This window comes from Anomaloglossus baeobatrachus, chromosome 2 (genome assembly GCF_048569485.1).
Source record: "Anomaloglossus baeobatrachus isolate aAnoBae1 chromosome 2, aAnoBae1.hap1, whole genome shotgun sequence".
NCBI classification, from domain to species: domain Eukaryota; kingdom Metazoa; phylum Chordata; class Amphibia; order Anura; family Aromobatidae; genus Anomaloglossus; species Anomaloglossus baeobatrachus.
Window position 1 is genome coordinate 132,771,851 of NC_134354.1, and position 16,058 is coordinate 132,787,908.

At 44.3% G+C, this 16,058-nt stretch overlaps 1 protein-coding gene across 3 annotated transcripts in view; it reads left to right on the forward strand.

Moving 5' to 3' along the window:
* Positions 1-16,058, forward strand: part of SRR (serine racemase) — an 81,640-nt gene that overhangs the window by 62,736 nt on the left and 2,846 nt on the right. For all 3 annotated transcript variants that reach the window (XM_075335346.1, XM_075335347.1, XM_075335348.1), the window contains exon 7: positions 8,998-9,207. In XM_075335346.1, coding sequence (XP_075191461.1) covers positions 8,998-9,207 — 210 coding nt within the window. The remainder of the gene's footprint in view (positions 1-8,997; positions 9,208-16,058) is intronic.

The following is a 16,058-nucleotide window of genomic DNA, read 5'->3' on the forward strand; positions in this document are numbered from 1 at the left end:
CCGAGTCTGGGAGTATTACTAAAGAGCCCTGCTTGTGACCCTTAATACAAGAATCTCATCTCTGGCTGACCCTCTGTTGGTGGATAAAGGAATGAGGTGCCTCTTGATATGTTATGGATGTGTCCCTTATGCTGTGAGAGGGGGGGGCCCTCGCTTCAGGAGTCCCCCAGGCTCCCCTATCCGGTTCCCGTGTGCAGCTTCACCACGGGCCCAGGTCTGGCAGTCTTCTGACTCCCAGGCAGGTGTGCGACGCTCTGCTGTGGGAGCGGGGGAGGGGAGTAGAAGAGAGACGCCGACCCGGTATGTGAGGGTCGTGGTGGGGTATATCTCGGCCTCTCCTGGGTCTCCCTGGGTGGGCGCGCGGGCGCGAGAGGACGTCCGAAGTTGCGGAGATGGTCACCTACCACCCGAACTCCTCTCCGGTCCCGGCAGGGTATCTCAGCGCGTCACCGTCAGCTATCGCGGGGACTCCGGTCGGGACTTCAGATCTCCCGGCGGCCTCCTGAGGGCCCGACGCGTCTCACCGCCCTCCCCGCACCGGCCCTTCCAGTCTGATGTCCGGGCAGACGGCCGTCTCCTCTCCGCTCCCTGGGGATCACCCGGTCCGTGGTCCGCAGCTGTATGTTAGTCGCGCCCGCCTCTGGTCCGCGGGATCCGGAGGGGGGGTTCCGGACTCCAAGATGGCGGCGGTCTCCCTCCTCCTTCTCTCTGACTGCCGGATTTGCTGGCTTGTGAGGCCGATTCTGGGGGGTGATGCAGCGGCTCAGCACGGTCCCAATCTGCTCTGCCTGAGTCCCCTGCCGCCGTCTGGATCGCCTCTGCACAAGCACTCCTCACCCCCAGTTGTGTGACTTCTTAGGCCCTGCGGCCTGGCGCGTGGTTCCCGGCCTCAGCCTCACGGAGCCTCCACAGGGTCCCAGCACCAATGCAGCTGCTTAATTTAGGGTCACCTTCTGTCCGCCTGGTCTCCGCAGCCTGGGTGGAGGGTCTTAGGCTGACTATTAACAGCTGGGGGTCTGGATGTTTTCAGATGGTCAGGAGCTCCCTCATACACGTCTGCTGCTGACCGCGGCCATTTTGGACTCCGATACGTTTATTTGTGAACAATTCCATTGTAGATTTTGCTTTGTTTGGGATCATTGTCTTGTAGGAAGAGAAATCTCTGTCCCAGTCTCAGGTCTTTTGCAGACTCCAACAGGTTTTCTTCAATAATTATCCTGTATTTGGCTCCATCCATCGTCTCATCAATTTCAACCATCTTCCCTGTGCCTGCTGAAGAAAAGCAGGCCCAAACCATGATGCTGCCACCACCATGTTTGACAGTGGGGATGGTGTATTCAGGGTCATGAGTTGTGTTGCTTCTATGCCAAATGTATCGTTTGGCATTGTGCCCAAATAGTTCGATTTTGGTTTTATCTGACCAGAGTACCTTCTTCCACATGTTTGGTGTGTCTGCCAGGTGGCTTGTGGCAAACTTTAAACAACACTTTTTATGGATATCTTTTGAGAAATGGCTTTCTTCTTGCCACTCTTCCATAAAGAACAGATTTGTGCAGTGTACGACTGATTGTTGTCCTATGGACAGACTCTCCCACCTCAGCTATAGACCTCTGCAGTTCATCCTTCCATTTCAATATAATCGCTTCCACAGTGCTCCTTGAGATGTTTAAAGTTTTGGAAATCTTTTTGTAACCAAATCCGGCTTTAAAATTCTCCACAACAGTATCCCGAACCTGCCTGTTGTGTTCCTTGGTCTTCATGATGCTCTCTACGCTTTAGACCCGCAACACACATCCGGTTTTTTTTTGTACGTGTGCAGTACGTATTTGCACGTACCGGAGACACGGAGACCCATGTTATTCAATGGTAGATGGCACACACACGTAAAATCACACGGAACGTGTGTCCGTGTGGTAAGTACGTGTGCGCTTTTCTACATGGACGACATATCCGTTTTTGGCCGGCAGCTTGCAGGCACGGACCCGCTTTAGTCTATGGGTACGTGCCTGCACGGACCGCACATGGAGTATGTCCGTGTTCAGCACGTATCGTCCGTGTCCGTTTTTCCTCACAAAATCTGAAACACTTGTTACCAATCTATCAGGTCAATTGATGGCAAACAACAACACCAGGATCTCATGATGAATGATTAACAACGTTAATTGGGTAAGGATGCGGGACTTTAAAAACGGACAGCACACGGACAGCACACGTACGTATTTTATGCCAATACGGACATTCCACACGCACACACGGCTCGCATCCGCCATCACACGGATGCTATACATACCGGAGAAACGCCCCTAAAAAACAGAACACGGACCCGAAAAACGGACCGTGAGACACGTACATTTTTTTTTTTTTTGCGGAAGTATGTTTTAGGCTTTAAACAGAACACGGAGACTATCACAGAGCAGGTGCCTTTATACGGAGACTTCATCATCAGCATTTAGGACAACATTAGATCATTCAGAGATCCTCAATGAACTTCTGGAGTGAGTATGATGCACTGAAAGTAAAGGGGCCGAATAATATTGCACGACCCAATTTTCAGTTATTTATTTTGTTAAAAAGTTTAAAATAAGCAAAAAATTTTGTTCAACATCACAATTGTGTCCCACTTGTTCTTGATTCTTCACCATAACATTAAAATTTTTATCTTCACGTTTGAAGCCTGATATGTGGGAAAAGGTTGAAAAATTGCAAAGACTTTCGCAAAGGTGTGTGTGTGTGTGTGTGTGTGTGTGTGTGTGTGTGTGTGTGTGTGTGTGTGTGTGTGTGTGTGTGTGTGTGTGTGTGTGTGTACAGTACAGAACAAAAGTTTGGACACACCTCATTCAAAGGGTTTTCTTTATTTTCATGACTGAAAATTGTAGATTCACATTAAAGGCATCAAAACTATGAATTAACACATGTGGAATGAAATACTTAACGAAAACGTGTGAAACAACTGAAATTATGTCATATTCTAGGTTCTTCAAAGTAGCCACCTTTTGCTTTGATTACTGCTTTGCACACTCTAGGCATTCTCTTGATGAGCTTCAAGAGGTAGTCACCGGAAATGGTTTTCACTTCACAGGTGTGCCCTGTCAGGTTTAATAAGTGGGATTTCTTGCCTTATAAATGGGGTTGGGACCATCAGTTGTGTTGTGCAGAAGTCTGGTGGATACACAGCTGATAGTCCTACTGAATAGACTATTAGAATTTTGTATTATGGCAAGAAAAAAGCAACTAAATAAAGAAAAACGAGTGGCCATCATTACTTTACGAAATTAAGGTCAGTCAGGCTGAAAAATTGGGAAAACTTTGAAAGTGTCCCCAAGAGCAGTGGCAAAAACCATGAAACGCTACAAAGAAATTGGCTCACATGAGGACCGCCCCAGGAAAGGAAGACCAAGAGTCACCTCTGCTGTGGAGGATAAGTTTATCCGAGTCACCAGCCTCAGAAATCGCAGGTTAAAAGCAGCTCAGATTAGAGACCAGGTCAATGCCACACAGAATTCTAACAGCAGACACATCTCTAGAACAACTGTTAAGAGGAGACTTTGTGCAGCAGGCCTTCATGGTAAAATAGCTCCTAGGAAACCACTGCTAAGGACAGGCAACAAGCAGAAGAGACTTGTTTGGGCTAAAGAACACAAGGAATGGACATTAGACCAGTAGAAATCTATGCTTTGGTCTGAGTCCAAATTTGAGATCTTTGGATCCAACTACCGTGTCTTTGTGCGACGCAGAAAAGGTGAACGGATTATTATTATTATTATTATTATTATTTATTTATAGAGCATCATTAATTCCATGGTGCTGTACATGAGAAGGGGTTACATACAGAATACATACACAAGTTACAGTAGACAGACTAGTACAGAGGGAAGAGGGCCCTACCCTTGCAGGCTTACATTCTATAGGATTTTGGGGTGGAGACAGTAGGTGAGGTGTAGATTGGGCGGCAGCTCCGCACGGTGGTTGGGCGGCTTCTCCGCACGGTAGTGAAGCAGTGAGGGCATTGTAGATTATAGGCATTTCTGAACAGATGGGTTTTCAGGTTCCGTTTGAAGCTTGCAAGGGTAGCAGATAGTCTGACGTTTTGAGGCAGCGAGTTCCAGAAAACTGGGGATGCTCGGGAGAAGTTTTGGAGTCGGTTGCATGAGGAGTGAATGAGAGAGGAGGACTCTACATGCCTGGTTCCCATGAAGCATGAAGGAGGAGGTGTGATGGTGTGGGGGTGCTTTGCTGGTGACACTGTTGGGGATTTATTCAAAAGTGAAGGTATACTGAACCAGCATGGCTACCACAGCATCTTGCAGCGGCATGCTATTCCATCCGGTTTGTGTTTAGTTGGACCATAATTTATTTTTCAACAGGACAATGACCCCAAACACACCTCCAGGATGTGTAAGGGCTATTTGACTAAGAGGGAGAGTGATGGGGTGCTACGCCAGATGACCTGGCCTCCACAGTCATCAGACCTGAACCCAATCGAGATGGTTTGGGGTGAGCTGGACCGCAGAGAGAAGGCAAAAGGGCCAACAAGTGCTAAGCATCTCTGGGAACTACTTCAAGACTGTTGGAAGACCATTTCCGGTGACTACCTCTTGAAGGTCATCAAGAGAATGGCAAGAGTGTACAAAGTAGTAATCAAAGCAAAAGGTGGCTACTTTGAAGAACCTAGAATGTAAGACATATTTTCAGTTGTTTCACACTTTAAGTATTTCATTCCACATGTTTTCATTCATAGATTTGATGCCTTCAATGTAAATCTACAATTTTCAGATTCATGAAAATAAAGAGAACTCTTTGAATGAGAAGGTGTGTGTGCAAACTCTTGGTCTGTACTGTGTGTGTGTGTGTGTGTGTGTGTGTGTGTGTGTGTTATATTAATATATAATATATATATATAGATATATATATATATAGATATATATCTATATATATCTATATCTATATCTATATCTATATATATATATATATATATATATATATATATATATATATATATATATGTGTATATGTGTGTATATATAATATATATTAGTGTGTGTATATGTAATTACACACACACACACACACACACACACACACACACACACACACAGTGTAATTTATGTATGTGTGTAATTGTAATGTATTTCCATATCCAAAATGACCCAAACAGTCAAATATGCATGCAATTTATCCTATCCAGTGAAACTATTTATAAATGGCAAACCTAGCATTTGTTTTTGTCAGTTTCTCTCACAGGTGGAATAAAAGCAATCAAAGTTACAGTTAAAACCAGGCGTTTATCTATAAAGACACATCTGCATGGTTTTCTCACTATCTGACATGAAATCGGAATAAACCTCTCGTTTTAGGTCAATTAGGAACAAAATTATTTATATTTGCCAAATGCCAGAATAATGAGAGAGAGAATGGTTTAAGGCATTTTTATTACTTACTGCAAAGTCAAACGTTTACATACATTTCATTAGTATGTGGTACCATTGTCCTCTTTTTAGATAGTGTATGTAAACTTCTGGTTTTAACTGTATATATACTTCAAAACAAATAAAAACTTGTTCTACAAATAAACTAACCCTTTTAGCTAGAGCTTTGTCAACAGACAAATAGAACAAAAATCTTTTATGGAAATTCTCATTTCCTGGTGTCTGTAGGCAGCACATAATGTGTTAAGATTACTTCCCCCTACTTGCAAGCAAAGTAGATAATTAACTATAAATTAACATACCAAAGACATTAGATCTATGGAAGGTTACCCAAACAATCCAGCACTTTCAGACTCTAGGCAGCAGTGCTTTATTTAGAGGGACTTGTGCTACCTACAGACACCAGGAAATAAAAATTTAAAGTAACAAATTGTATTCTTTCCTCAATGTCCTAGAGCAGAACCGTATAGAAATTGAGAAGCCATATAGAATACAAAGGGAGGGGTAGTTAAAGAAGCTTCACTCTCCAGCACTCTTTGCTGAAGTCTGAGCTTCCCTTCTAGTATAGACTGTCATATCTGTCATATTTGATAAAAAATGGAGTTGATCATGTGGCAGTTCTGCACATCTGTTCCAGAGGAATGCAGTTAAACGCACGTTTAATCGTGTTTTGCGGAGGTTTTCTCCACGTGTTGTTGTTTTTTTTAATGTGTCCATGTTTTTTTTTTTTACATCCTGGGGTTCCTGCCCTGTACCCTCGCGATCGCCGCCTGATCACCCGCTGATGTTTCAGCTGAGACCCGACTCTCTCACTGCCAGGAGCGGTGCCCGCAGCATTCAGGGGGCAGGGAGAAGAGTCGCTTACCTCTCCCTGGCGATCGGTTCCTTGTAATGCGATCACATGAACCTAGCTGCCATTGCAACCCTGGGTCATCATCGTGACAACCAGGGTCACTGAGCTATGGACCACCTCACAGACCATGCCGGATGCAGTGTGTGAGGCGAAGTGTCAGTGCTTCAAGTGCAGAACTGACAGATATAATACACTGCAGTGGATTATATCAGACGCAGGAAAAAATGTAGAAAAAATTGACATGCTGCAGATTTCTTTCTGTGCCAAAAAAAAAACATCTGCGAGAAGTAACAAGGCACTCCCAGAGTAGGCTGAAAAGGTGTATTTATTTATGTGCGCAACATACTGTAGGCATGTGCCAACTCGGGGAGTGCCTTGTTACTTCTCGTTATATATAGCTTTGGAACCTGAAGGGCACCTCGATACTCTCTAAATCCATATTAAGGAAGTGCCATTTTCTTCTTTAAAAAAAAGAAAATCTGCAACATGTGCACAGCAATTCAGGATTCTCATAGACTTTGCTCGGATGCGTTTTTCTTTCCAGAACTGATTTAAAATGTGCAAGAAAAAACGGCTGAAAAAAAATACAGCATGGGCACAAAGCCTAAGGCCGGTTTCAGACGTCCGTGTTTAATCAGGTACAAGCCAGATGCATGGTTATGGTCATACGTGTGACACGCACCGGAGAAAACACGGGTGTTTGAAATAAAAAACAAATTCTATATTTACCTGTATCCAGCGCTGTTTTCTTTGGCTCTGCTGCCTCCCGCTTCTGACCACTGCTCATTATATTAATTGATTATTCACCCCACTGAGGAGCTGGAAGCCAGAGTATCGCAGGTACAGCATCACCGAGAACAGCATCGCGAGGACAGGTGAATATTTAGCAAATAGTGTGTGTGCAGTGACGTCCAGGAGGTCATTGTAGTTCACAATGAACTCTGATAACATCCTGAACTCTGATAACATCCTGATGACGCCCGCGCTAAAGCGGTTGTCACCATAACTCTGATGACCTCCTGGACATCACTTTACACACACACACACTGCGTGCTTGCTAAATACTCACCTGTCATCGGCGATGCGGTCCTCCAGGATGCTGTCCCCGGTGATGCCGTCTCCGAGATGCTCCGGCTTTCTCAGTGCAGTGAATAATCAATGAATATAATTAGCGGGGGTCATGAGTGGGAGGCAGCTGAGCCGAAGACAGCATTGCTGGATATAGGTAAATATAGAAAATCTTTTCGGTACGTGTCACACGGATCACATCAGTGTGACATCCGTGTTGCCGGAGAAAAAACTGTTATGTCTTAGTGTGTGCGTGCGGGGCCACAAGTGGTCACACGGTCAGTGTTAAAACACGACCGTGTGAGTAACAGCATAGAATAACATGGGTACGTGTGGCATCTGTGTTAAAAATGGATGTCACATGTACCTGAAACATGGACGTCTGAAACCAGCCTATTATATTCTAACATCAAAGAGATGAAGCATCTTGTAACCCTTGAGAGAACACAGGTAATACAATGTCCTGATTCATATTAGAAAATGGGGACGTTTACAGAGAATATCTGGCATAGGACAGTGTATCACCAATTTTGAGACAAAAGATCTTTTACAGTATCTTTTTTTTTTTTTTTTGTCTCTCTCTCGCTCTCTCTCAAAGCGAGAGAGAACCATGTCCTGCAAGGTCCTATTAGCAAGCCCGACTATGGCTATTGCTTTGTCTTCCTTGATCTTCTTCAATGTTTTGGAAATCCACATGATAGAAGGGGAGGCATATACAAAGATGTTTTTCCAGGAGACTGCCTGGGACTTCTGGATGATCTTACTGATTCAGCAAATGAAACCTCTGGACTTTGGTATCTGTTTTGGTGGCAACAATATCCATCTTAGAGGAACTTGAGTAAATGGTCTTTGAAAAGATTATTCTTTATTATTATTATAGAGCCATTTCTTCCATGGCATTTTACTGTGAAAAGGGCTTCACATAATAGAGACAAACTGAACAATACAAGGCACAGACAGGTACAGGCGGAGACAGGACCCTGTCGAGAGGGCTTAGGCTACTTTCACACATCCGGTTTGAGCCGTGTGGCTCAATCCGGCTGTGAAACCTATGCACCGGATGCGGTGAAAACACCGCATCCTTTGCATACGTTTTTACATGCGGCCGGTCCGTTTTTTTCTGGTTGCAGCACGCTACTGAGCATGCGCAGTGGAAGAAACCGCATGCGGTGGCCGGATGCGGTTTTTTTTCCGCATCGCGCTGCATCCGGCGTCCATAGGCATGCATTGAAAAATGCGCCGCAGCGGCCGGATGCGGCGCGATGCGGTTTTTTTGCCGGAGCAAAAAAAGTTGCAGGCAACCTTCCACCCGGCCGCGGCATCGGCTAAATCTGCCGCATGCGGCAAAAAACGGACCGAACGCAAGCCCATGCGGCACAATACGGCACTAATGTAAGTCTATGCAAAAAAAACCGCAACCGGCGGCAAAAAAAACTGTTGCGGTTTTTCTCCAGAGCGCCATATTGTGCCACAGAGCAAAAACCGGATGTGTGAAAGTAGCCTTACATGTAGAAATGGTTCTAATATTGAAACAAGATCACACCACAATTTACCCAATAATCATCTGCAATGTTGCTTTAACACTTTAGTTGCATTCTAAGACTGGATATCATATATTAGCTTTCTCTTTGCATGGTCTTTGGTTAACAGGCAATTAAACCTAATGTAAAAATCTACGCGGCAGAACCTCTGAATGCAGATGACTGCTACCGATCAAAGATAAGTGGTATTTTAACTCCGAATCTTCAGCCTCCAATCACCGTAGCTGATGGTGTGAAAGCAAGCATTGGACCCAGCACCTGGCCGATCATACGGGACCTGGTGGATGAAGTGTTTGTAATCACAGAAGATGAAATAAAGGTAACCACGATAATTTCCAGTAATATAACAGTGTATGAAGAGGAGCAGTCACCTCTCTTCAAATATTAGTTTTAGTCACTAATGTGAACAAAATATTACAGTTCTGGAACTTTTTTTTTTTTTTTTTTTGTTCTGATAAATCGGTCTTGAACCGTTCCTCGATTTATTCCTCCAAGAAATTTAGGATGAAAAATAGGTGTCACCGCTCCCTTTATCACAGGCTAGTTAGGATGTGATCTAATGTGGTCAGCACCGAGTGGACAGTATGCAGAGATGCACCCATAAGTGGTAACACCCAGCTGTCATCAGAATCAAAAATTATCTGTAGTAATAAACAGAGGAACTGGAAGAGGGAAAAGGAACAAACATAATATAAAACAAACCTGTCAGGTCTCATATGGCTTTTAAGCTAGCAGCAGGGACACGTGTGAGCTAAAAATCCCTGCCTAACCATCTTAGTCTAATAATATTGTGTAAAGGCAAGGTATAATAAAAACTGTTTATAACTTACGTTTTCCCTATGCTAAGAAGAGCTGTGACTAGTTGCAAGGGCGTTGCTTTGGCACGACGTGTCTGCTCTTTTTCCGTGATATCACGCCCCTGTGGACATGATACCTTGCTTTCCAGGAGCAGATGTCAGCACCGGCTCATAGAAATCTCGTGCATGTGCGCGTGTTATTCCCGGCTTCCGACGCACTCTGCGCATGGTTGGAAACGCAGGAGACTTTGGATCGTGTGCAGTATGCTTGTGAAGCTGACAAGCGTACACCCAGGAATAGAGGCTGCGGGAATGAGACGTGCGCATGCGTGACACTTCCATGAGCCAGTGGTGACGTCGGCTCATGGAAATCATGGTATCTCGCCGAGAGGGGCACGATACCACGTAAAGATCGCAGACTATTTGGGTCGAAGCAACGCCCTTGCGACTAGTCCTAGCGCTTATTTACATAGAGAAAATGTAAGTTCACTTTATACAGGCACAGTTTATACTGGCAGCTGTGCAACTCATAGGTTTATGCCAGAGGCTGGCTGGCAATTTTTGGCCGGGGGGGGGCGTGGACCTAGAGCACAGGCCCAAGAGTGGCATGGCCCATCTTTAGCCTTGCATGTAATGTAGCGCTCGAAGAACTTGCCAATGCTTTTTGTTAATAATTGCAGAATGAAATTACATTTTTGCAGTCACTAACCATGCCCCCCCTCATGTGAACAGCCACTGCTTCCCTCAGATTATAATCGCACACCACCTGATACATAATTCATCCACCTGTATAACTGTAACCTACCCCCCCTGCAATATTCATTCACCTTCTGCAGTATATTAGTTAATTTTTGGGGGGGAAATAAGTTATCCCCTAACTATAGTACCAATAATAAGTTGTTTGCTTGGGGGTCTGACCACTGGGAGCTTCAGAACACAGTCCTCAATAGGGTAGATATGCACATACACAGCCATTGCTCCACACATTATACTAGGCAATCCCATAAAGCTTAGATGTGTCCGGCGGTCCCATGTACTGGATCCGAGGCCGAGCATGTGCACCTTCACTCCTTTCAAGACAGGGCTGCAGAGCATCACTTTAACCCCTTAGTGACAGAGCTAATTTTCACCTTAATGACCAGACCAAATTTTGCAATTCTAACCAGTGTCACTTCATGAGGTTATAACTCTGGAACGCTTCAACGGATCCCAGTGATTCTGAGATTGTTTTTTTGTGACATATTGGACTTCATGTTAGTACTAAATTTTGGACAATATTTGTTTAGTTTATTTATGAAAAAAATTGAATTTTAGCAAAAATTTTGAAAACGTAGCAATTTTCAAATTTTGAATTTTTTTTACCGTTAAACCAGAAAGTTCTGTGACATAAAATAGTTAAATTACATTTCCCCCTTGTCTACTTTACATCAGCAAAATTTTGGAAACATTTTTTTTTTGTTAGGAAGTTAGAAGATTTCAAAGTTTCAGTAGTTTTTCATTTTTACATCAAAATTTACAAAATCATTTTTTAGGGACCATATCACATTTGAAGTGACTTTGAGAGGCCTAGGTGACAGAAAACACCCAAAAGTGACACCATTCTAAAAACTGCACCCCTGAAAGTACTCAAAACCACATCCAAGAAGTTTATTAACCCTTCAGATACTTCACATGAACTAAAGCAATGTGGAATGAAAAAAGCAAAAAATAAAATGTTACCTAAAAATGTTGCTCTAACCCAAATTTATTCATTTTTAGAAGAAATAACACAACAAAATAGACCCCAAAACTTGTTACCCACTTTCTTATGAATGTGCCGATACCCCACATGTGGTAAGAAACCTCTGTTTGGACAAATGGGAGGACCTAAAACAGAAGGAGCAATATTTGAATTTTGGAAAGTAAATTTGGCTGAAATAGATTGCGGGCACCATGTTGCATTTAGATGTCTGCTAAGGTACCTAAAAAGCAGAAACCCCCAACAAGTGATGCCATTTTGGAAACTGGACCTCTCAAGACTTCTATCTAGGGGTATAGTGAGCATTTTGGACCCACAGGTATTTCACAGAATTTGATAACGTTACGTTGTCATATTGAAAATTTTCATTTTTTTTTTTTCAAAAATGTTGCTTCAGCATCAGTTCTCTCACTTTTTCAAGACGTAATTCCAAAAATTAGATCCAACGTTTGTTACCTATTTTCTTATGAGCGTGGTGATACCTCACATGTGGTCTGAAACCTTTGTTTGGACAAATGGGAGGGCTTGGAACGGAAGGAGCAATATTTGAATTTTGGAAAGGAAATTTGTCTGAAAAAGATTGCGGGCACTATGTCGCATTTGTAGGGCTCCTAAGGTACGTAAACAGCAGAAACCCCCCCCCCACAAGTGACCCCATTTTGGAAACTAGGCCCCTCAAGGAATTTATCTAGATGTTTGGCGAGTACCCTGAACCCCCAGGTGCTTTACAGAATTTTATAACGTTGAGCCATGTAAATAAAATTTTACCACAAAATTGTTACTTCAATCAGGTAGCTTTTTTTTTTTCTCACAAGGGTAACAGTAAAATAATCACCATAAAATTTATTGTGCAATTTCTCCTGAGTTTGGCGATAACTTATATGTGGTGGAAATCAACTGTTTGGGCACACGGCAGGGCTCAGAAGGGAAGGAGTGCCATTTGACTGCAAAATTGGCTGGAATCAATAGCGGACACCATGTTGCATTTGGAGAGCCCCTGAGGTGCCTAAACAGTGGAGGTCCCCCACAAGTGACCCCATTCTGAAAAATAGACCCCTCAAGGAATTTATCTAGATGTTTGAGTACCCTAAACCCCCAGGTGCTTCACAGAATTTTATAATGTTAAGCCATGAAAATAAAAAAAAAAAATTTTTACCACAAAGTTGTTACTTCAACCAGGTAGCTTTTTTTTTTCTCCTCACAAAGGTAACAGGAAAAAAAAAAAAAATCCCCATAAAATGTATTGTGCAATTTCTCCTGAGTTCGCTGATACATCATATGTGGTGGAAATCAACTGTTTGGTTGCACGGCAAGGCTCGGAAGGAAAGGAGCACCATTTGACTGCAAAATTGGGAGGAATTATTAGCGAACGCCATGTTGCTTTGGGGACCCCCTGAAGTGCCTAAACAGTGGAACTCCACCACAAGTGACCCCATTCTAGAAACTAGACCCCTCAAGGATTTTATCTAGGGGTATAGTGTGCATTTGAACCCACAGATACTTCATAGAATTTCATAACCTTAGGTAGTCATATTGAAAATTTTGGGTTTTTTTCTGAAAAATGTTGCTTTAGCACCAAATTCCTCACTTTTTCAAGAGGAAATACCAAAAATTGGAGCACACAGTTTGTTACCCAATTTCTTATGAGCGTAGAGATCCACCATATGTGGTGAAAAAAGCCTCTGTTTGGACAAACGGTAGGGCTCGGAACGGAAGGAGCATGATTTGAATTTTGTAAAAGTTGAAATAAATTGTGGGCACGTTGCATTTGCAGGGCCCCTAGGTCACCTATACAACAGAAACCCCCACAAGTGACCCCATTTTGGAAACTAGACCCTTAAAGCACTTTATTCAGGGGTATAGTGAGAATTTTGAATCTACAAGTACTTCACAAAAATGTTGCTGTTGCGCCAAATTTCTCACTTTTAGGCTATGTGCCCACAATCTGGCGACACTGTCTAGGATGCAGTGCGAGCCCCCCTGCAGAGATGTGAGTGTTGTCCACAGGAGAACGCAGCTACCTGTGTATACACTCCAGGTTCAGACCGCTGCAGACTTTATTCTCCGCAGCATAAATTGACATGCTGCTGCTCAGGAAGCCGCGCCGCAGGTCAGTTTGTTGCAGAGAAAAGAAGTGACGTGGGCAGGAGATTTCTAAGAATCCTTCCACTGTGCTTGTACTGCATAACACAGCATTATGGATGCAGTGAAAACACTCTGCGCCCAATACGCTGCAAACCCTGATTGTGGGCACATAGCCTAAAAAGCTTGGATGGATGGATGGATGGATGGATGTCTAACACATATATAATGTCCTACCCCCTGCATATTCTAAGCTGGTGCCCGTTAGTGACTTTCATTGTGTTTAGCCGTGTATTTAGCCCAAATATAAATAAATAGTAAAAAAAAAACGACCTTGGGGTCCCCGTCCCCCCCCCCCGCCCTCGGCTACCCCCGGCAGCTGAAACCCCCGAGATTTTCGGTCGCTAAGAGGCGCTACAGTGTTTTTTTGGCCCGACGCTTTAAAGCGACGGAACAGAATAAGTACCCTGTTTTTCCACCGCTTTAAGTCATACGGCCGTCGTTATGAGGTTAAGGATCGGTGGGGCTCCCAATGGTTAAACCCCCAGCAATCAAAGTTATCTCCTATTCTATGAATTAATGGATAGCTTCAGTTTTGGGGAATAACTCTTTAGCTATCCATTACCACAAATTAAAAGAACACCCTGCACAGTGCAATTGTGTTTGTATGTGCACGTGTACACACACTTTACCAAAATCAGTTGTCATATTTATATCCCCAAAGATCCAGCGCTGCTGCACTAAATACATAAACCGGTTTAGCGCTGCCGCTAGTGTAACATAACCAGATGCACAAAGGCCGACTGTCAGCAGCGCTCAAACGGAGTACTGCTGTATGAGTGACCAATGTCTTGGTGTCACAGCCATGGACAAAGCATAAAGAAGGGTCCTGCTACGTGGCCGTATCTTAAAAATTGTGACATGACTGCAGATTTACTCAATTCAACACTGTCTATATACAATCCTACCCTGCAATACATCGCTCCACAGCTGCTGTCTGCAGTCTCCATATGCAGTACATAGCTCTTCATCCCCACTGTATGCAGCACATCGCTTCTCACCCCCTCTGTATACAGCCCACTATGAGCAGTATGCGCACTAGCCTTTGTATATAGCCTCCATATGCAGTACATCTCTCCTCAGCCGTTGTATACAGCCAGTGGCGTAACTAGAGTTTGATGGGCCCTGGTGCAAAATTTGGACCGGGACCCCCCCTCCACGTACACTGACACTTCGGGTATGGGATAATGACGCTGACACTTGGCTTTTACCCACACCACCCAGCTTTCCCATGATCTGATATCCATCTTGTCCTCAGCACCCAGCTTTCCCATATCAGAGCATGGGAAAGCTGGATGCTGAGGGAAAGAGCCATTTTCCCTCAGCACAAAACATTCCCATCCCATGCTTGTATCTTTGTCCCCCCTCGTATATAGTTCTCCAAATAGTATAATGGCCCCCACATAGCCTTCCATATAGTATAAAGAGTCCCACATAACCCTTCATATATTAGAATGCATCTCCATAGTCCTCCATATATTATAATGCATTTCCCATAGTCCTCCATGTATTATAAATCACCCCATAGTCCTCCATATATTATACTGCACCACATAGTCCTCCATATATTATACTGCACCACATAGTCCTCCATGTATAAAGTAGCCCTCATAGCCCTCCAATTGTTATAATGAATTTCCCATAGTTCTCCATGTATTATAATTCACCCCATAGTCCTCCATATATTATACCGCACTACATAGTTCTCCATGTTTTATAATGCCCCCCCATAGTCCATGTATAAGGTAGCCTCAATAGTCCTCCATATATTATAATGTAGCCCATAAACCTTCATAATGTATTATGCAGCCCCATATTCCTTAATGTATAATGCACCCCTATATTCCATGTATAAGGTGTCCTTCATGTTTACTATGCAGCCCCAGAGACCTCCATGTATTATGCAGCCAGCCCCCAGCCCTCCCCCCTCCCCCCTCCCCCCCAGGGCCTCCATATGTCATGCAGCCTGCCCGGTGTCAGCGGCGGCGACCGGGTCATATAGCGGCCGCGTGGTCTGCGGCAGAACAGCGCAGCACCTCTCACAGAAAGGAGCTGGCTGCTGATCTGCCAGGCGGCCGCGGGCCCCTAACCTCCCGGGTCCGGTCGCAATGGCGACTGCGGTAGTTACGCCTCTGTATACAGCCTCTATCTATATATATAATTGCCTTATTCTGTCTGTCTGTCATGCTCCAAAATTGTGTCCTTATGGTGACACAAAGCTGATTGGCCGCTGGGCTCGCCATGGCCCCGCCCCCCCACACGGATTGGCCTCTCGCCCCGGCTCTCTGCAGGCCCCGCCCCCCTCACGCAATGCACGCTCGCTCTGGCCCAACTGACACGGAGCTCCGACTCCCAGGTGAGTACACACACACACATCAGATCACACTCACTCTCACACATCACATCCACACACTCACAACATCCTGGGATATCGCTTGCTTCTACACCGGCTCCGTCACGATCCCAGCAGCGCCAGACATAACCTTGCACTGC